The sequence below is a fragment of the Prionailurus viverrinus genome, chromosome C1 (genome assembly GCF_022837055.1).
Source record: "Prionailurus viverrinus isolate Anna chromosome C1, UM_Priviv_1.0, whole genome shotgun sequence".
Taxonomy (NCBI): domain Eukaryota; kingdom Metazoa; phylum Chordata; class Mammalia; order Carnivora; family Felidae; genus Prionailurus; species Prionailurus viverrinus.
In genome coordinates this window covers 75,056,631-75,079,569 of record NC_062568.1, presented here as the reverse complement: position 1 = coordinate 75,079,569, position 22,939 = coordinate 75,056,631, and the positions used below count along the sequence as shown (strand labels likewise).

General features: G+C 36.6%; 1 protein-coding gene across 5 annotated transcripts in view; it reads left to right on the top strand.

Moving 5' to 3' along the window:
• RIF1 (replication timing regulatory factor 1) overlaps positions 1-22,939 on the top strand; it is a 75,799-nt gene that overhangs the window by 36,839 nt on the left and 16,021 nt on the right. For all 5 annotated transcript variants that reach the window (XR_007154460.1, XM_047869075.1, XM_047869076.1 and 2 more), the window contains exons 21-28: positions 12,712-12,811; positions 14,687-14,951; positions 16,792-16,834; positions 17,378-17,580; positions 18,132-18,231; positions 21,084-21,203; positions 22,152-22,303; positions 22,681-22,761. Coding sequence is in view for 4 of the 5 variants with exons in the window: in XM_047869075.1 (XP_047725031.1) it covers positions 12,712-12,811; positions 14,687-14,951; positions 16,792-16,834; positions 17,378-17,580; positions 18,132-18,231; positions 21,084-21,203; positions 22,152-22,303; positions 22,681-22,761 (1,064 nt within the window). In the remaining variant the exon portion in view is untranslated. The remainder of the gene's footprint in view (positions 1-12,711; positions 12,812-14,686; positions 14,952-16,791; positions 16,835-17,377; positions 17,581-18,131; positions 18,232-21,083; positions 21,204-22,151; positions 22,304-22,680; positions 22,762-22,939) is intronic.

The window sequence follows — 22,939 nt, the reverse complement described above, 5'->3', positions numbered from 1 at the left end:
GCCCGGGCGCCCCAATGGGATTTTTATAAGGATTGCATTAAATCTGTCAGTTGCTTTGGATAGTATGGACATTTTAACAATTTTTTTTTTCCCTGTCTGTGTGCATGGAATATGATTCCATTTGTGTCATCGTCAATTTCTTTCATCAGTGTTTTATATATTTTAGGTTACAGGTCTTTCATCTCCTTGGTGATATTTATTCCTAGGTATTTTATTATTTTTGTGCAATTGTAAATGCGATTGTTTCCTTAATTTCTCTTTGTGCTGTTTTCTTTAGTATACAGAAATGCAATGGATTTCTGTATACTAAGTTTGTATCCTGCGACCTTACTGAATTCATTTATCAATTCTAGCAGTTTTTTGGTGGCATTTTTTAAAGGTTTTTTTCTAGGTTTACTATTATGTCATCTGCATATAGTTTTACTTCTTCCTTACCAGTTCGGGTGCCCTTTATTTCTTTTTCTTCTTTGATTGCTGTAGCTAGGACTTACAGTACTATGTTGAGTGAAGGTGGTGGGAGTGGATATCTTTGTCTTATTCCTGACAATAGGGGGAAAACTCTCAGTTTTCACCATTGAGTATGATGTACACTGGGTTCTTCAGATATGGCCTTTATTATGTTGAGGTATGTTTTCTCTAAACCTACTTTGTTGAGGGTTTTTATCATGAATGGGTGTTCTACTTGTCAGATGCTTTTCCTGCATCTATGGAAGTGATCATGTGGTTCTTATCCTTTCTCTTGTGATATATCATGTTGATTTGTGAATATTAAACCGCCACTGCATCTCAGGAATAAATCCCACTTGATCATGGTGAATTATTCTTTAATGTATTTTTGAATTCCATTTAGTAATATTTTGTTGAGGATTTTTGCCTCTGTTCATCAGAGATACTGGACTGTAGTTCTCTTTTTTGTAGTATCTTTATCTGGTTTAATATCTGGATAATAGTGCTTATAGAATGAATTAGAAGCTTTCCTTCCTCTTCTATTTTTTGGAATATTTTGAGAACAGTTATTAACTTTTCTTAAAATGTTTGGCAGAATTAACCTGTGAAGCCATCTGATCCTGGACTTCTGTTTGTTGGGAGTTTTTTGGTTACTGAATCAATTTCATTGCTGGTAGTTGGTCTATTCAAATTTTCTATTTCTTCCTAATGCATTTCTAGGAATTTATCTATATTTTCTAGGATGTTTAATTTGTTGGCATATACTTTTCATAATATTCTTCTATAATACTTTTTATTTCTGTGGTGTCAGTTATTATTCCTCCTTTTTTTTTTTTCCAAAGATTTATTTTTAAGTAATCTTTACACCCTAAGTGAGGCTCAAACACACAACCTTAAGGTCTAGAGTTTCTTGCTTTTCTGGCTCTGTTTCTCTTTCTGATTTTGTTTGAGTCCTCTTTTTTTGTTGATAAGTCTGGCTAAAGGTTTAGCAGTTTTGTTGGATTTTTCAAAGAAGCAGCTCTGGTTCATTGATCTGTTCTATTGCTTTTTTTAGTTTCTAATTCATTTGTTTCCTTCCTTCTACAATTTTGAGTTCTGTTTGTTCTTGTTCCTGCTCCTCTAGGTGTAAGATCAGATTGTTTATTTGATATTTTTTTCTTGCATCCTGCAGTAGGCCTGTAATGCTATAAACTTCCCTCTTAGAAACACTATTGCTGCATCTCACAGGTTTTGAACCATCATTTCATTTGTTTTCATGACTTGTTGGTTGATCCATTCATTGTTCAGTGGCATGTTATTTAACCTTTCTGTATTTGTGTTTTCTTGAGCTCTCATTTCATAAGGTTGTGGTTGGAAAAGATGGGTTGTATGAGTTTGATTTTTGAATTTGTTGAGAGTTGTTTTGTGGCCTAACGTGGTTCATTCTGGAGAAGGTTCCATGTTCACTGGAAGAGAATGTGTGTTATGCTGTTTTAGATTGGAATGTTCTGAATATTTCTATTAGATCCATCTGTTCCATGGTACTATTCAAGAGTATTTCCTTCTTGATTTTCTGTTTGGATAATCTATCCATTGATGTAAGTGGGTGTTAAGTTCTCTACTATTACTGTATTACTATGAATTATTTTATGTTTGTTATTAGCTGTTTTACATATTGGGTGGTCTCATGTTGGGTGCATAAGTATTTATAATTGTTTAATCTTCTTGTTGGATTATGATTATCCTTTATGATTATATAGTATCTTTGTTACAGTCTTTGTTTTAATCTGTTGTGTCCAGTAGAAGTAGTGTTTCTACCCCAGCTCTTTTTCCACTTTCATTTGCCTGATTAATTCTTTTGCATTCTTTCACTTTCAGTCTGCATGTGTCTTTAGGTCTGACATGTGTCTCTTGTAGGCAACATGTAGATAGATCTTGTATTTTTTTTATTCATTCCATTACTGTTTGTCTTTTGATTGGAGCATTTACTCCATTTACATTCAAAGTAATTTTTGAGAGGTTTGCACTTAATTGTCATTTCGTTTCTTGTTTCCTTGTTGTTTTTGTAGTGGTTCGCTGTTCCTACCTTGTTCTCAGAGTTTCCTGGCTTTCTTTCGTGATATATTTGGATTCCTTTTTTTCTTTATTTTTTTGCATATCTATTACTGGTTTTTGATTTGTGGTTACTATTAGGTTTGTATGCAACATATTTTGCATGTAGATAGCAATTTATGTTAAGTTGATCACTACTTGAGTTTGAACTCATTCTTTTTTTTTTTTTTTTAATTTTTTTTTTTTTTTCAACGTTTATTTATTTTTGGGACAGAGAGAGAGACAGAGCATGAACGGGGGAGGGGCAGAGAGAGAGGGAGTCACAGAATCGGAAACAGGCTCCAGGCTCTGAGCCATCAGCCCAGAGCCCGACGCGGGGCTCGAACTCACGGACCGCGAGATCGTGACCTGGCTGAAGCCGGACGCTTAACCAACTGCGCCACCCAGGCGCCCCTGAACTCATTCTTTACTCCTGTCTCTACCTGCCCTGTATTTTAGGTATATGGTGTCATTCTTTACATTCTTTTGTTTTGTGAATCTCCTTACTGATATTTATAGATATACTTCATTTTACTGCTTTGTGTGCTTCCTGCTTTTCTTCTACTTAAGGTCCATTCCACTCAAAGAGTCCCCTTTAACATTTCTTATAGGGCTAGTTTTTTGGTCATGAATTCCTTTATGTTTTGTCTGGGAAATTCTTTATCTCATCTTCTATTCTGAATGATATCCTTGCTGGAAAGAGCATACTTGGCTGCTGGTGTTTGTTTTCTTTTTCTTTCATATTCTTTGAATATTTAATGTCCCTCTCTTATGGTCTGCAAGGTTTCTGCTGAAACAATCTGCTTATAGGCTTAAGGGTTTTCACTGGTATATAACTGTTTCTTTCTTGCTGTTAAAATTCTCTTTTTATCACTGCTTTTTGCCACTTTTATTACTATGTATCTTGGTGTGGACCTCCTAGGGTTGATTTTGTTGGGGATTCTCCTGTGCCTCCTGAATTGGATTTGTTGACTTTCTCAGGTTTGGGAAGTTTTCAGTTATTTCTTCAAATTTTCTGCCCCCTTCTCTGTCTCTTCTTTTGAGATCTCTGTAATGTGGATATTATTATGCTTGATGGTATCACTGAATTTCCTTAATGTTTTCTATCTCTTTATTCAGGGTCTCACTGAGATTCTCCAATCTTTTTCCAAGTCCAGTAGGCATCTTTATGACTATTGCTTTAAATTCTCTATCAAGCGTATTATTTATTTCCATTTCGTCTATTAGTCTTTTGTTATGATTTGTTCTTTTCTTTCATTTGGTGCATGTTCCTCTGTCTCCTCATTTTATGTAATTCTGTTTCTATGTGTTAGGGAAGTCAGCTGCATCTCCTGCTCTTGCAAGTGGTGGCCTTATAAAGAGAGGTCCTGCAATGCCCTGTATTTCAGTGTCCCCTATTCACCAGAAACTCGTTCTTGAGGGTGTCTCATACATGTGTTGTATGTGCCCTGCTGTTGTGTCTGAGTCGCTTTTGTCTTCAGTCCAGTTGTCTGCAGTGGTTCTCACTGTTGGCTAGGTTTGTCCCTATGTTGTTAGTAGGCCAGTCTGGTGCCGTCTTGGGCTTGAGTTGAGTCAGACCAGGTGTTTGCCAATAGCAAGGAACTCCGTGTTACTTTCCCTATGTTCCCTGAGAAGCTTTCATTGGTAGGTGGGGCCTGCAGGCAGTCCTGATGTCTGCCCTGAGTCCACTGCTGGAGCCACAGTTAGAATGGTGTATGTGGTTATGTTCCCCTCTCCTGGGGTAGGAGTCATTTTGGAGTCCTCATGATTCCTGTTGGGACAGTTTGCCCATTGCCATACCATGGGCGGGCTGGAGGGGCAAGTCCACAGAAAAACACAGGTGCAGGGCAAGACTTTAGCATGCTAATTGGAGAATGTTCATGCTGCACTAGCTCCTGTGTATGTCCATGTGTCTAGCCTGGGCATTGTGAAAGAAGTTGGACCTGCCAGCTCTTTTGTTCGTACAGAAGTCTCCTAAGGACCCCTGCTCATCCAGCACTTGTTTGAAGTTGAGTCATAAATGTCTTTCCCTGTGCTCCAGGTGTTTCTCAAACTGCTGCGTCTATGCTGTATCTCAGTAAGTTTGTTTGTTATGCTGTTTATGGGTGGGGACTCAAGTTTCTCCTGGCAGTCCCGGCCCAACCAGCTGATTTTTGAAGTTCCAAGTGTTGAGCCCCACTGATTGTAAGAATTCCCAAAGTAGCCCTTCTGTTTTTCAAAGCCATATGTTAATGGGGATTCATCTTCCTGGTGCCTGGCATGGGGTCTGCTTCTCACCCTTCTCTGTGCCTGCTGTCACCTTCCTTACTGGGGACCATTTTGTGAGTCAGCTTGGTTCCCAAAGGCATCTCCACCCTTCCTACTGTTTTCCATATGGCCCCTTCTCTACATTTAGCCATGGAGAGTATGTTTTGCCAGTCTTTGTGTTGTTTTCTGGGTGATTTGCACTGATGTGAGTGTTACCTAGGTGTATTTTGGAGATAGGGTGAATTTAAGCTCCTTTTACTCTGTCATCTTCCCCCTACCACCTGTTATCTTTTTTTAATGTTTATTTATTTTTATGGGGGGGTGGGGGAGGGGCAGAGAGAGAGGGAGACATGAATCTGAAGTCGTCTCCAGGCTCTGATCTGTCAGCCTGGAGCCTGACACGGGACTTGAACCCACGAAGTGTGAGATCATGACCTGAGCTGAAGTCAGACGCTTAACCCCCAGGTGCCCCCTACCACCTGTTTCTAAGAGCCTTGGTAAAGTATCTCCCTGATTGTAAATTTGACATATTTGAACATGTTTGTTACATATTTTGATGCTACGTCATGCTTATAGGTTCGTGACTTTGTCTTCATGGTAATTAATTCCTCTCTACCTTTTTGAATTTTAACTACTTGATAACTGATATGAATATGCTCATGCCTTTCTGAGAATTTGTGTAATCTTTTTTTATTTTATTTTTTATTATTTTGAGAAAGACAGAGGGCACAAGTGAGTGGCAGAGAGAGACAGAGAGAAGCAGAGGTGGGGCACAAGCTCACCTGAAGTGGGACTTGAACTCAAGAACTGTGAGATCATGACCTGAGCCAAAGTCAGATGCTTAACTGACTCAGCCACCCAGGTGCCCTGTGTAATCTTTTTTAAAAAAAGAAACTTGCCATGGGGTGCCTGGGTGGCTCAGTTCGTTAAATGTCTGACTCTTGATTTCACCTCAGGTCATGATCTCACATTTTCTGAGACCGAGACCCTCCTCAGGTTCTGTGCTGGATGTGGAGCCTTCTTGGGATTCTCCCTACCACTCACTCCTCCCCCTCCTGTGCTCACTTGCATGCTCCCCCTCTCTCAAAATAAATAAACATTTTAAAAAATAACAAATGAAAAAACTTACCCAGCAATACAAAGAAAATTGCATGAAATAATACAGTTTGACAAATTATTATATGAAATACTTCTGTAGCCATCACCAAGGTCAGTTATAGAGCATTGTCAGCACCCCAGATGCTCCTCCTATGTGTCTTTTGCAGCATATAAATAAATATGGAAGTCTTTTTAATAAGTAGAGATTTAACCTTGTATTTAATAGGAAATGGAGTATGTGTTTTAATCTTTAGCTTCTTTCAGATATACTGTTAAAACTTCTATTCATCTTTTAGATTTGAAGAGTTCATATCCGTAACATTCTACCCCAGCAAGTAAAGACATTGATACCACTCTCCTACAAATTTTTATACTTACCACCTTTCAGGTTTTGTTAAAAAAGCTAAGTTTTACTTACTATATTATTATACAGGGTAATATAAAACTTGGAAAATAAGTAAGTTTACAAAATTTGAGGATATTTTGTTGCTCAACCTAGTTTCCTATATCCCATTATTTTCCTTGAAGAAAAAAATAGATTTTTATATATATACATATATACACACACACACACACATTTTATATATATGTATATACATACGTATATATGTATGTATATATAAAAATGATGAGTGATACCTGGTACTAATATATAAGATACACACACACACCCACATATGACTGATAACTTCCTTGTTTGGTACATATAACTAATCAGTATTGATTAGTTATAATTTTTAGGTCCAGAAAATTTAGATCACAGGATTTTGACTAAAATTATTTATTATAGCTTATATTGTTGCAGATGCATACTTTGATACTTTTTTTTTCCTTAATAACTTTGTTCTGTAAAGTTACAGGATTTTTCTCTAGTTTTTGGAATTTAGACATTTCAGCAGGGTGTCTCTTGGGGTGTCTTTATCATTTTTAAATATTTTTGAGAGAGAGGGTGCACATGGGGAGGGGCAGAGAGGGGCAGAGACAGAGGTTTGGAAACAGGCTCTGTGCTGATAGCAGAGAGCCCAGTGTGGGGCTTGAACTCCTAAACTGAGGTCATGATTTGAGCTGAAGTTAGATGCTTAGTAGACCCTTTCTTTCAATCTAAAGAGCTGTGCCTTCATCTCAGAAAAATTGCCTTGCTTTAATGGTGTTCTTTGTCCCTTCTGTTTTTTCAGTACTGTTTTAGGTGGTTTTTAGGCCTTTGAATTTATCTTTTGTGTCCCTTCTTTTTCTTTCCCTACACCTGTTTGTGTTTTGTTTGGTACTGCTTTCTAGGAGCTTGGTTACTTTGTGACTTAATTTGTGGTTTAAATGCTGAAGTGTTTAATAATGGTTTTGTTTTTTTAATTAGTGTTTTTTTTAGTTATTACTTTCTCTATTTTTTTTGAGAGAGAGTGGGGGAGGGGCAGAGAGAGAATCCCCAGCGGCTCTGCACTGTCAGCATGGAGCCTGATATGGGGCCTGATTCCATGACCCTGGGATCGTGACCTGAGCCAAAAGCAAGAGTTGGATGCTCAATCAACTGAGCTACGCAGGCATTCCTGTGATTACTATTTTTAAGTCGATAATATTTCCTCTTCTCTCTGGCATATTAATTTCCTTTTGTTTGTTATTAGATTTTTCCTCATGGGTTAGTACTGTTGATGTTTAGCCCACCTTTCCCATGGGACTGGTTCTCCTTGTGAATGTGCATGTTTATTGATTAAGGCTAATACTGAGCAATACTGGTATCTGGAATGTGTTTCCTAGAGAGAGCCCCTCTTTTTCCAGCCTTGATAGCAAATTGAAGTTAGAGGCATCTTTTACTTGGTCATTGGAGCCTGAAGGAAACACCTGGGGATTTAACATCTTTTGTATATGAAAATAGGGATTGTCATCTGGACTTTCTGTGTAATTTTTGTTGGTTCATTGGGGCACTGCTGCTTTCCTCCTGGCTCTTAATACTCATTGGGGGAGATTGTCTTTGGGGGCAGACATGTGAATTATCCCAGTGAAGTGGAAAAGTGGATAGTAATGGAGAATAAGGGGAGAAGAAAGTGCATTTGTTTTATAGATCTTTAATTTCAGTAGTGTTTTAACTTTTTTCTCAGAACTCTCACTGTGTCTTCTGTTACTTAGGTTTGCTAGGAGGGTGCCTGGGAGCTCAGTCAGTTGAGCATCTGACTTTGGCTCGGGTCATGATTACAGTTTGTGAGTTCAATTCCTGCATTGGGTTCTGTGCTGACAGCTCAGAGCCTGGAGCCTGCTTTGGATCCTGTGTCTGCCCCTCCCCTGCTTGTGCACACACTCTCTCTCAAAAATAAATAAACATTAAAAAAAAAAAAAGTTTTGCTAGGAAGGCTATTTTGGAGGTGCTTTTTTTTTTTGGAACTCATGGTGCTGGGATTTTCTTGGTTCTGTGTTTAGTCTCCCTGCCTTTAAAAAAATGTTTCCAGAAAATCTCTGATGCTTCTATGAATTTTATTTTTGTTTTAGTTGGATTACAGGAGGAGGAGGAAAGGGTATGAGGGAGCTTAGCAACTTTTTCATTGTTTTGTTTTGTCACTGGGTTCAGTGAACACTTGTAATTTTCATGAAGAATTTGATAAAGACTCTAATTAAGAACCTTGTTCTTGGGACCCCTGGGTGGCTCAGTCGGTAAGCATCTGACTTCGGCTCAGGTCATGATCTCACAGTTTGTGAGTTCAAGCCCTGCATCAGGCTCTGTGCTGATAGCTTGGAGACTGGAGCCTGCTTCAGATTCTTTCTCTGCCCCACTGCCACTTGTGCTCTCTCTCTCTCTCTCTCAAAAATAAACATTAAAAACAAGAAAAAAGAACCTTGTTCTTATGGGGCACCTAGTGGACTTTGTTGGAAGAGTATGTGATATTTATTTATTTATTTTTTATTTTACGTCCAAGTTAGTCAGCATGTAGTGCAACAGTGATTTCAGGAGTAGATCACTTAATGCTCCTTACCCATTTAGCCCATCTCCTCTCTATCAACCCCTCCAGTAACCCTCTGTTTTTTATCCATATTTAAGAGTCTCTTATGTTTTGTCTCCCTGTTTTTATATTATTTTTGCTTCCCATCCCTTGTGTTCATCTGTTTTGTGTCTTAAAGTCCTCATATGAGTGAAGTCATATGATATTTGTCTTTCTCTGACTAATTTCGCTTAACATAATATCCTCTACTTCCATCCATATAGTTGCAAATGGCAAGATTTCATTCTTTTTGGTTGTCGAATAATACTCCATTGTTTATATATATCCCACATCTGTATCCATTCATCCATTGACAGACATGTGGACTCATACTTTGGGCTCTTGTTGATAGTGCTGCTATAATACATTGGGGTGTACGTGCCCCTTTGAAACAGCATACTTGTATCCCTTGGATAAATACCTAGTAGTGCAATTGCTGGGTTGTAGGGTAGTTCTATTTTAATTTTTTGAGGAACCTCCACACTGTTTTCCAGAGTGGCTGCACCAGTTTTCATCCCACCAGCAGTGCAAAAGAGATCCTCTGTCTCCACATCCTCGCCAACATCTATTGTTGCCTGAGTTGTTAGCCATTCTGACAGGTGTGAGGTGCGGTATCTCACTGTGGTCTTGATTTGTATTTCCCTGATGACGAGTGATGTTGAGCATTTTTTCATGTGTCTGTTGGCCATCTGGACAGATGTCTTCTTTGAAGAAGTGTTTATTCATGTCTTTTGCCCATTTCTTCACTGGATTATTTGTTTCTTGGGTGTTGAGTTTGATAAGTTCTTTATAGATTTTGGATACTAACCCTTTATCTATCATTTGCAAATATTTTCTCCCATTTTGTCATTGCCTTTTAGATTTGCTGAGTGTTTCCTTCACTGTGCAGAAGCTTTTTATTTTGATAGGTCCCAATAGTTCATTTTTGCTTTTGTTTCCCTTGCCTCTGGAGGTGTGTTGAGTAAAGTTGCTGTGGCCAAGATCAAAGAGGTTTTTGCCTGCTTTCTTCTCCTCGAGGATTTTGATGGCTTCCTGTCTTTCATCTTTAAGTCTTTCATCCATTTTGAGTTTATTTTTGTGTATGGTGTAAGAAAGTGGTCCAAGTTTGGTTTTCTGCATGTCGCTGTCTAGTTTTCCCAGCACCACTTGCTGAAGAGACTGTCTTTATTCCATTGGATATTCTTTCCTGCTTTGTCAAAGATTAGTTGGCCACATATGTGGGTCCGTTTCTGGGTTCTCTATTCTGTTCCAATGATCTGAGTGTCTGTTTTTGTGCCAGTGCCATACTGTCTTGATGATTACAGCCTTGTAATACATCTTGAAGTCCGAGATTATGATACCTCTTGCTTTGGTTTTCTTTTTCAAGATTGCTTTGGCTATTCAGGGTCTTTGTGGTTCCATACAAATTTTAGGATTGTTTGTTCTAGGTCTGTGAAGAATGCTGGTGTTATTTTGATAGGGATTGCATTGAATATGTAGGTTGCTTTGGGTAGTATTGACATTTTAACCATATTTGTTCTTCCTATCCAGGAGCATGGTATCTTTTTCTATTTTTTTATGTGTCTTCTTCAATTTCTTTTATAAGCTTTCTACAGTTTTCAGTGTATAGATTTTTCACCTTGTTGGTTAGATTTATCCCTAGGTATGTTATGGTTCTTGGTGCAATTGTAAATGGGATCAATTCCTTGATTTCTCTTTCTTTTGCTTCATTGTTGGTGCATAGGAATGCAACCAATTTCCATGCATTGATTTTATATCCTGCAACTTTACTGATTCGTGGATTAGTTCTAGCAGTTTTTTGGTGGAATCTTTTGGGTTTTCCATATAGAGTACCATGTCATCTGCGAGAGTGAAAGTTGGACCTTGTGGCCGATTTGGATGCCTTTTATTTCTTTGTGTTATCTGATTACTGAGGCTAAGACTTCCAATACTATGTTGAATAATAGTGGCGAGAGTGGACATCTCTGTCTTGTTCCTGACCTTAGCGGGAAAGAAAGCTCTCGGTTTTTCCCCCATTGAGGATGATATTAACATTGGGTCATTAATATTTGGCTTTTATGATCTTGAGGTATGATCCTTCTATCCCTACTTTCATGAGGGATGAGAGAAAGGATGCTGTATTTTGTGACAGGCTTTTTCTGCATCTGTTGAGAGGATCATGTGGTTCTTGTCCTTTCTTTTATTAATGTGATGAATCACATCGATTGTTTGTGGATATTGAACCGGCCCTGCACCCCAGGAATAAATCCCACTTGGTCTTGGTGAATAATTTTTTTTAATGTATTGTTGGATATGGTTGGCTAATGTCTTGTTGAGCATTTTTACATCCATGTTCATCAGGGAATTGATCTGTAGTTCTTTTTAGTGGGGTCTTTGGTTTTGGAATCAAGGTAATGCTGGCTTCATAGAATGCATTGGAAGTTTTCCTTCCTTTTCTTTTCTTTTTTTTTTTTTTTTTAATATATATGAAATTTATTGACCAATTGGTTTCCATACAACACCCAGTGCTCATCCCAAAAGGTGCCCTCCTCAATACCCATCACCCACCCTCCCCTCCCTCCCACCCCCCATCAACCCTCCGTTTGTTCTCAGTTTTTACGAGTCTCTTATGCTTTGGCTCTCTCCCACTCTAACCTCTTTTTTTTTTTTTTTTTCCTTCCCCTCCCCCATGGGTTCCTGTTAAGTTTCTCAGGATCCACATAAGAGTGAAACCATATGGTATCTGTCTTTCTCTGTATGGCTTATTTCACTTAGCATCACACTCTCCAGTTCCATCCACGTTGCTACAAAAGGCCATATTTCATTTTTTCTCATTGCCACGTAATATTCCATTGTGTATATAAACCACAATTTCTTTATCCATTCATCAGTTGATGGACATTTAGGCTCTTTCCATAATTTGGCTATTGTTGAGAGTGCTGCTATGAACATTGGGGTACAAGTGCCCCTATGCATCAGTACTCCTGTATCCCTTGGATAAATTCCTAGCGGTGCTATTGCTGGGTCATAGGGTAGGTCTATTTTTAATTTTCTGAGGAACCTCCACACTGCTTTCCAGAGCGGCTGCACCAATTTGCATTCCCACCAACAGTGCAAGAGGGTTCCCGTTTCTCCACATCCTCTCCAGCATCTATAGTTTCCTGATTTGTTCATTTTGGCCACTCTGACTGGCGTGAGGTGATACCTGAGTGTGGTTTTGATTTGTATTTCCCTGGTAAGGAGCGACGCTGAACATCTTTTCATGTGCTTGTTGGCCATCGGGATGTCTTCTTTAGAGAAGTGTCTATTCATGTTTTCTGCCCATTTCTTCACTGGGTTGTTTTTCGGGTGTGGAGTTTGGTGAGCTCTTTATAGATTTTAGATACTAGCCCTTTGTCCGATATGTCATTTGCGAATATCTTTTCCCATTCCGTTGGTTGCCTTTTAGTTTTGTTGGTTGTTTCCTTTGCTGTGCAGAAGCTTTTCCTTCCTTTTCTATTTTTTGGAACTGCTTCAAGAGAATAGGTGTTAACTCTTCCTGTGACTCTTGATCTTGGGGTCATGAATTTGAGCCTCATGTTGGGTGTAGAGATTACTAAAAAAAATAAATGAACTTATAAGTTAAAAAAATAAAGGGAACCTTGTTCGTCAGACTCAATTTATTGGTTTATATGCTGAGTCTACTGGGCATCTTAAAAATGATTTATTTTCCCTAAATGTTGAGAAACAAAATTATGGTACTTGGCACACAGAAGTTAATGAGCAAGTATTCATAACTGTATTTCATGTACCTTATAGGTTATATGTGGGAATGAATGTCTTATATTTTTTGTTGATGCTCGCTGTATTTGGAATTTATGCCAGTAGTTGGAAGTTTCTAATATAATATTTAATTTTTCTTCCCCAGAATTTGTTGCTCTTAGATAGGATCATTCATATTATTACTGTAATGGTTGATTGCATTGACTTCTCACCATATAATATTAAATATCAGCCAAAAGTTAAATGTAAGTACTTTTGTTTTTATTTTGTTCACTCAGTATTTGATAAACACGACTGTCTAAACTGTTGTCAAGGCAAATCCTAATATTTTTTCTCACCTCATTTTGCTGACTTTTGATGTATAACCATGTCCTACAAGTTTGTTATATAACTTTGGTATGCTAGGAGCTTAAATGCTCTTACATGCCCATGCTCACAGTCTCTCTCTCTCTCTGTCACATACGCACCCACATATCTTTATTCCTTTGTATAACACTAAAAGATCAATATTATCCTATTTAGAGATTGTGTAGTAAGAGTGATTTTACTTGCCATCTTATACAAGGGATTATCTGGGCAGGAAAATTTGATGTTTGTTATTAAAATGTTGTTATTTGTCTCATTACTGGTAATGTTAACATTTGCTAGTTGGTTAAGACAATATCTGCCAAGTTTTCCACTGTAAATTACTGTAGAGTACCTATGATTAATAAATTAATGTTTTGTGGCAGGTTATTTGAGACTATATACTTTTTTTCTCAGCCAGTTTTCACTCATGATTTTATCATCCACTAATGCTTTTTGCCTGAAACACTAATGTTACCAGAAGAATAGTTCGTTGTTTCATTTGATTATGTTAAATTGTGTCAAGATGCTTAGCTCCTTTGTCTTTAATTAATTCTAAAAGCTGTCCCTATTATTTATCTCTATTCTAATAAATCATTCTGCCGTTACTGAGCACTGTTAGGCACCAGTCACTTCCAGGTGCAAATGACATCCTAATGTAAGGTAGAACTTCCTTTGTCCCATTTTATTTTTACCACTGTGAGTTTCTGTTATTCATTGGTTTATAATTCTTTGTTATTAATATTTATGCTCATGTTTGCCTCTTTGACCATTTCATGTGTTTCCATTATTTTTTGAGAACTTTGGCATAAGATAATCAGGCTCATTCTGTACTTCTCCCTCCTTAAGCCTGGAACCAGACATATTTCCAAGAAACATGGTTCCTTTTGCTGAAGATGGCGTTTAGAAACCAAGGTCTAGTCATTGTGACTAAGATGTCACTGCTTTTGGATCCTCTTGAGTAGACGTTTGGGATAGGTGTCGCCTGACTCATGGGCTGTCTTGTCAGCCTTAACATCCTGGCCTGGAATTTCAGGGAGACCATTCTAATTTATATTCATCTGGGAAACAGATTCTAGGGAAGAAGGAGAGTTTTCTCTTAAATCTGAGCTATTCTACTTTTAGAGACTGGATTCTTTGAGGGAAACGGGTAATTTCGGACTATGTTTTTTGTTTTGTTTTTTTGACAAAGTGGATTCATCCCTGTAGGGTAGGTATCTGAAGAGAGGCAGAATCTAAGAATAGTAAACAGGAGTGTCGGACAGTGCTTTTAAGATACATCTTTTTCTTTAAATTTAAGCTTTTCCTGTATTCTTGCTGAGGATTTGGATTTGTGATTTGATTAATGTTACTTGTAGGGTTCAGTTTATTATACAGGAAGCAATAATTTCTAAGGGAAATTTTGTTTTAAAAATTGAATTTTAAAATTTAGAGTTGGAACTTACATAATTTAGTACTTATGAATTAGTTGAAATTCAGAGAATATAAAAACTTGAAATGCGTTTTATAATTGTTTAGAGAAAAGACACCCACTTTTCTGGAATTCTTCTAGATCTGCGAAATAGTTTTCCTTTGTCTCTGCTTCTGTTTTAAAGATACGGTTGTAATGGTGTATATCCAATAATGGCATATCATTTTAAAATTTTGAGTATCATTCTACAGAAACACGTATATAGGATGTACAGTATCTGTCATTTAAATGAGATAAATTGTAAAGATGTACAATGTCACTTTTCAAAGTACTTAACTTTTTAATAAATTCAATTTTATCTTAGCACCACAGAGACCTTCAGATTGGTCCAAAAAGAAGAAAGAACCTTTAGGGAAATTGGCTTCTTTATTTAAACTTATTGTGAAAGTGATCTACTCTTTCCATACTCTGAGCTTCAAGGAAGTACATTCTGATACTCTCCTCACTGTTGGCAACTCAGTCACCAGTATTCTTTCCAAAGTACTTGGACGTATTTCTTTGGCTTCTATGATCCGAAAAATATTTGCAACTTTATCAAGACCTCTGGCATTATTTTATGAAAACTCAAAGTAAGTATTTTTTGACTTAATAGCTTTAAATTAAGCGTCTTGGATATAGGTAGCAAACTTTGGTCATTTTCCTAGCAGCGTGTGGTTACAAATGATAATCTACAATTTAGTGAAGAGGACAATATACTCTGCTTTTGTTAAAAAGATAGTTCAAATCATACATAAAACGAGGTAGAAATTGTGAGTTTTTAATTTTGTATGGTAGTTCAACCCTCCTTTTCAAAAACAAATTTTTTTAATGTTTAGAGAGTGTGTGTGGTGCAGGGACAGAGGGAGACACAGAATCTGAAGCAGGCTCAGGCTCGGAGCTGATGCTCAGAGCCTGATGTGGGGCTGGAACTCATGAACCACGAGATCATGACGTGCGCTAAAGTCAGAGACTTAACTTAGCCACCTAGGCACCCCTCAACCCCCCTTTTCAATTTAGTACATCTCTTTTTAGATTTCTTAATACAAATAAATACACCTGTTAAGTGTATGACTTACATGTAGCATATTTGACATGCTACTTTGCCATTAAGTATATGGCATGCACTTAAAATATTGTATGTATCTTGCACCATACATACAAGAATCTCATTGTCTTTAATGTCTCCATAGGGTTCCATGAAACTTTGTACCCAATTTTTTATTAGTGGACATATGTGTTTTTCCAGCCTGTTCACTCATAACAATATTATAGTTGAACATATTTGTACACACATCAGTGTCCTCATTTTCTACTATGTCTGCAGAACAAGGCCCTAGAAGTTAAATTGTTGGTCCAAATGGTATACACATTTAAATTTCTGAATTATCCTGTAAAAAATTATTTTAATTTACATTATCCTTTACATTTGAATTGAAGCAACCATTGCCTTAAAAAAAAAACCATGAAAATATCCCAAATAGCATACTTTTTAAAAAGCAGCTTGAGGGGCGCCTGGGTGGCGCAGTCGGTTAGGTGTCCGACTTCAGCCAGGTCACGATCTCGCACTCCGTGAGTTCGAGCCCCGCGTCGGGCTCTGGGCTGATGGCTCAGAGCCTGGAGCCTGTTTCCGATTCTGTGTCGCCCTCTCTCTCTGCCCCTCCCCCGTTCATGCTCTGTCTCTCTCTGTCCCAAAAATAAATAAACGTTGGAAAAAAAAATATATATAAAAATAAAAATAAAAAAAAAAAGCAGCTTGAAAGGATTCACTGATGTCTTTTCTGTCAAGCTTATGTGGTTCAATCATAATTGTCCCATCTTTTTAAAGTTATATTTTTAAAATTTTTTTTTTTCCAACGTTTATTTATTTTTGGGACAGAGAGAGACAGAGCATGAATGGGGGAGGGGCTGAGAGAGAGGGAGACACAGAATCGGAAACAGGCTCCAGGCTCTGAGCCATCAGCCCAGAGCCCGACGCGGGGCTCGAACTCCCGGACCGCGAGATCGTGACCTGGCTGAAGTCGGACGCTTAACCGACTGCGCCACCCAGGCGCCCCTTTAAAGTTATATTCATAGAGAAAGTTTCAGGAACAAATTTTACAAAGTACAAAGTAGAACCCTAAATACATCAACTTTTTGTATGTCTTTCAGTTTTTAAGTTTCATCAAAAATAATTTATGCTTTTTAAAAAAGGTACAGTAACAAGTAAACTAGTATTAGTAGTTTGAGGTCTATTCCAGATGTTTTTCTTGGACTCCTTTTTTAAAGATAGGTTTGTTTCATGCTTAATGTTTGGTAATTTGACATTTTTTAGATGAAGATTTGGGGCACCTTTTAAAATCACTACACATGTCTCATTTTTATGGCTGCATTATGTATTTTTAGGCTTAACTTTCTGAAATATAAGTGGTACTCTTGTGTTTTTCTTCCCAGGCTTGATGAAGTTCCTAAAGTGTATAGTTGTATGAGCAACAAGGTAAAAATAGACAATTGTCTGTAAAACATAGCTTCATGAAGAAAAAATGTTAGAGTTCAGATAGTTGTCTTCCTTACATATACTTCTGATTTTTAAAAGGTTTATATATTTTCAGTTTTAATAGGCATTTAATAACATGACATGGACACATACACAAGATAGTTTTTAAAGAAGAATAACATTGCTTTAAATTCATAGACCTCATTAACTCTTATCCCTTTATATAGGAGAGTATTTATAGGTAAAACTTGTATAGCCAGCTGTTAATCTCTGTTAATGAGAAAACAGTTTTTTCTGTTAATGGAAAATAAGCTTGACATCAAATCTTACATCAATAATTAATTTCACCTGACAGTTTGTCAGTTTATATAATAAACCTGTATTTAAGGAAATAGGTGCTTTAAAAACCATTTGAATTGTAAAAATTGAAGAAGTGGTAGCATGTTGTGAGTTGCTTAATTTATAATTCTTTGTGCTTTTATCTTTACTGTTTTAAAAGCACATTTCCAAATGTTATCCTAACAAAATTTTCCTTTTTCCTAGTTAGAAAAGCTATTAGGAGAGATAATTACTTGTCTGCACTTCAGCTACACTGGAACTTATGACAGCGAACTTCTTGAACAGATTTCTCCATTATTATGCATAATATTTTTGCACAAGAATAAACAGATTCGAAAACAGAGCGCTCAGTTCTGGAATGCCACATTTGCTAAAGTGACGATGTTGACTTATCCTGAAGAGTTAAAGTATGCTAATAACCTATTTCATATAGTTACTGTGATATGTAAATTGATATTTTTGTCTTAAAATGAATTTTTCTTAGAGGAATCATTGCAGAGGATTCCTCAACTGAAATGTTATTTTGAGGATGTGGTAATTACTAAACATTATTTGGTTTACTTTGGTCCTTCGAGTAACTTTGTTTTTAGGAACATAAAAAGCAATTTAAAACTTTCCTTGATAAAAGAAATACAAAGGACAAGAAATTGATGGTTATTACATCTGGGTGATGTGTACATGGGAATTTAATGTAAAAGTCTACTCCTGCTTGAAAATTTTGTATGATAAAAATTTGGAAAATTTTTAAATAAGAGAATTTGGGAACTGAAGAATGTAGCAAAGAAACTAAATGTACTGTCTACATTTCTCCTGGTTGTGTGTGTATATAGAGAAAGTCTTTAAACTAGATGTATTTTGTCACTTTAAAATTGTAATTAAAGTGTCCTTATTAACATATTGTTAGTATTCACCAGTATTACTTGACTCAAGGTATATATGTTTATGTACTTTTTTAAAGACCAATATTAAGACAAGCCAAACAGAAATTTCTGCTCCTCTTGCCTGGTTTGGAAAATGTTGAATTTATGGAGGAATCCAGTGGCCCATACTCAGATGGAGTAAGTTGGGATTTTTTTTTATTTTTCAGTGTTGTTCATTTATTCCATTTTCGTGTAATTTTTTAAAAGACAAAAACCTAGGGATACCTGGGTGGCTCAGTCAGTTGAGCGTCCAGCTTTGGCTCCCATCATGATCTCGCGGTTTGTGAGTTCAAGCCCCGCGTTGGGCTCTGTGCTGACAGTTCGGAGCCTGGAGCCTGTTTCAGATTCTGTGTCTCCTTCTCTCTCTGCCCCTCCCCCACTCATGCTCGCTCGCTCGCTCTCTGTCTCTCTCTCTGCCAAAATTAAACATTAAAAAAAATTTTTTTTTAAAGACAAAAACCTAAAATATGTTACTGACTTAAGTAAAACTTGAACATAAGAACATAATAATACAGGATTTTTGTATGACCTCAGTTGTCTGGCTTGAATACTTTTTTTTTTTTAATCTGAGTGTAACTGACCTACAATATTGTGTTTCAGGTATACGTCTTGGTGATTTGATATTTTTATGCATCATGAAACAATCTTCATGATAAGTTTAGTGATCATCTGTCCTCCAAACTTATGACAGTATTATTAACTATTCCCTGTGCTGTACATGATTTATTTATTTATTTTTATATGTTTATTTTGTGAAAGAGTGTGGGGGGGGGGGGAGTAGAGGGAGAGAGAGAATCCCAAGCAGGCTCCACACTGTCAGTGGAGAGCCTGACATGGGGTTTGATCTCATGAACTTTGAGATCCTGACCTGAGCCTAAATCAAGAGTCAGATGCCTAACCAACTGAGCCACCCGATTGCTCTGATTCGTGTATTTTATAACGGGAAGTTTGTACCTCTTGATCCCCTTTGCCTGTTTTATTTGCTCCCACCTGATCCCTGCTCTGGTGTCCAGCAGTTTGTTTCCTGTCTTTGAGTTTTTCTGTGTTGTTTGTTCATGTTATATTTTAGATTGTACCTATTAGTGAAGTCATATAGTATTTGTCTGAGATTTTACTTAGCATAATATTCTCTAGGTTAATCCATGTTGTCACAAAGGGCAAGATTTCATTCCTTTTTATGTGTGAGTGATATTTCATCATGTGTATATATCTTCTTTTTTTTTTTGTATATATCTTCTTTATCCGTTTATCCATTTATTTTTCATTGATCACTTAGGTTATTTCCATATCTTGGTTATTGTAAATTATGCTGCAATGAAGTTGAGGGTGTGCATCTCTTTAAATTGGTGTTTTTGTTTTCTTTGGACGAATACCCAGAAGTAAAATTGCTGGATTGTATGGTAGTTCTATTTTTAATTTTTTGAGGAACCTCCATACTGTGTTTTATAGTGGCTGTACTAATTTACATTCCACCAATAGTGCAAGGGTTCCCCTTTGTCCACACTTTTGCTAACACGTGTTATTTTTTTGTCTTTTCCATTTATAGTCACTTTTACTGGTGTGAGGTGATATCTCATGTTTTGTTTGCATTTCCTTGATAATTAGTGATGTTGAGCATTTTCTCATGTGCCTGTTGGCTATCTGTATATCTTTGGAAAAATACTTATTCAAGTCCTCTACCCATTTTTTATTTGGGATTTTTAAAAATACTAAGTTGTTTACTAACCTCTTATCAGAAGTATGATTTGCAAATATCTTCTTCCATACAGTAGGTTGCCTTTTCATTTTGCTGATGCTTTCCTTCATTGTGCAAAAGTGTTTCTATTCGATGGAATTTCATTTATTTTAGCTTTTGTTGCCCGTTGACCTGAAATACTTTTATGATTTAAGGGCATTAAATTTCACCATAGATTCTCATGTAAATAGTCTGGTTTTTGTTCATTAATTATCTTTTTTGAACTATGGCATTTTATATATATTCCTTTGCAAATGTAATTATTATAATACATGGTTAAGTGTTACTTCAGATAAACCAAAATAATAATTATTGGTCCATGTCTAAGCAAGAGCTACCCTTCATTTTTCTCCGTTCTTTCCATCAAATCCCTCATTCCTTCTGTCAGAAAAACACATATTTGTTGTCACACACCCACTTGAAACCAGGGTACTTTGGCCAGTAACAATTACTTACTGTCTGAGGATCAAGGAGTAAAGACATGGGTACTGCATGTCCACGAGGTACCACATTCTTAGACAACTTTGTTTCTATTCAGCAACAACAAATGGAGTCTAGCTGTTCTTTGTTTAGAACCTGTAAGAGAAAAGTTAATGGCCAACTGAGTACTCTAGTGTTAGTTCTTGGCCTATCATGTATGCCTTACTGGTTGTATGATGTTTAAAGTTTCATGGCTGTGATTTTTCTTCTTAGAAATATTTTCAGTAATTGGAAGGGTCTTTGAGTCCAGTAATTTGATTCATTTTAAGTATTTATATGATGTATCTTATTCTTAGAATTTGTAAAATTCTCAAAACATTCAGATTTTATAAAATTTCTAAAAATGGTGCACAACAGCTGTGTAGGTTAGAAATGTCAAATCTGTTTGATGTTGAATTATACAATGGCTCTTTTCTTTGACATGACTTTAATAAGTTTGAATAATGAGAAAAAATTTTAATATTTGAAATGAGCATTTATTACATTGGAATTTTCAAAGCATGAAAAGGTTAAGTAGAGCATTTGTACTTTTTAGCAGTTTTAATTTTGGGGCGCTTGGATGGCTCAGTTGAGTGTCTGACTTTGGCTCGAGTCACGATCTCATGGTTTGTGGGTTTGAGTCCCGTGTTGGGCTCTGTGCTGACAGCTCAGAGCCTGAAGCCTGCTTCATATTCTGTGTCTCCCTCCCTCTCTGCCCCTTCCCCACTTGGCACGTGCACACTCACTCTCAGAAGTGTTAAACATTTTTTTAATTGTTTTATTTTTAATAAAACAGACAGAGAATTCACAGTTAAATATGAAGATAAGTGGCATGGAAAGAAAATCAAGTGGAAAAAGAGATTCTTTTTTGGCACAAACAAAGGATTCGAAAGAAAATATGAAACCACCAGGCCAAGTATGTTTTTCCAAAATTTATTTAATAGAACTTTTAGAGTATATGGTAGCTTGAGAATGTATAACTTCTAATTGGAAGAAAAAGCTATTAAAGGCTAAATAAAAGGATTAAAGAAGAATTAGAGAGTTTGGTCTAAAAGAACTTAGGATAGCATGGAAATCTAGAAGCTTTGGAAGAGATGATTCATTCTTCCTGAGGTTTAAGTCTGTTTAATATGTAGCGTCCATTAAGTATAGTTAATTCAGGCACCTATCCATTAAGTTCCTTGAAATGGAATCAACTATAGGTATGAATAATTATAGAATAGGTAGCATCAGAGACTGTTTTAGAACTTCTGGTAAAAGAGAACACAGAGGTAAGACATCTAAATCTAAAACTCGTAATCTTAACTAGTTGCCAGTCAACTGATCTTCAGACAATAATTGTCTCTTCCGTGACTTCCAATAAGGATATTCTGGAGTCTTGAAACCATGGCCTTTGGCAAAATGAAAGAATGTTATGTTTTAAGGAATGACTCCAATACAGTCAGGTAGCAACTATGATATAGAATGAGAACAATTGCATTGAAAAATAGTAAAAGTAACAGTAGCAGTGTTCTTGGTCTGTAGTGCATATTTTTTGGGCAACTTTTACTTAACTTGACTAGTATATGCTTCAGCTTGAGAGCTGGTGATACACTCTCTTGCCAAACCATTTGATTTTCATATGTTGTCCTGAAAACCATATTTGCCTGTGCTTTGTTGGTAACTTGCCTACTTTTTAAAAAGGTGTAATAATTTTTACTTTCCAAATTTTTTTTAGAGGTAGAATGAAAGCGAGCGACATTGTACTAATTATTAACCAAGGATATCATATAGATTTGAATTTCAAACTTCTTAGTCATTATTGAAGACCTTTTCTAGAGGGCTAGAAGAGAGATTGGTACGTTTGCTTTTTTAAAATTTGCAGTTGAAATTAGAGTCGCCTTCTCCAAAAACAAAGAGTGAAATGCCTTTGGAAGAAGAAAAGTCTGTCGACTTTGTGTTTATACCTTCCGAAGGAAAAGAAGCAAAGGAAAGAATACTAACTGAACATCAGAAAGAAGTACTCAAAACAAAGAGGTTTGTAGTCCTTTTATCTTGAATTAGATATTCTGTATTCACATTTAGATGTGCAGCAATTATAACTTTCTGCTTAGAACTGAGGTACTGTATGTATAATCTGTATTTTAATGCCAGAAAAGATGTGCCATATATGGTTGCATTTCATAATGCATATGGTAACTTAGTTATGTACCAAATATTTCTGAATTCAGAGGTGAATCATTAATGGAGGTAGTATTGGAGGAGAGGATAGGGAAGATGATTTCATGGAAAATAAGCATCTAAGCCTTGATTTTATATTGTTCTTAAAAGACAATTAGATGTACAGTTTTAAGTTTAATTTCTAATTGTAGAAATGTCGCATTTTGAAGTTACTTATGTAAGATCTTTTTTAGGTGCGATATTCCTGCCATGTATAATAACCTGGATGTTTCACAGGATACTTTGTTTTCTCAGTATACTCATGAAGAGTCTTTGTAAGTATGGAAGATGTTGAAGTAACTGGTTTTCTAATTTTTAATTAAAAATAATTTATGGGCAGCTGGGTGGCTCAGTTAATCGTCTGACTCTGATTTTGGCTCAGGTCATGATCTCACAGCTCGTTGTTTTGAGCCCCACATCGAGCTCTGAGCTCTGCCTCTCCCCTACTCTCTT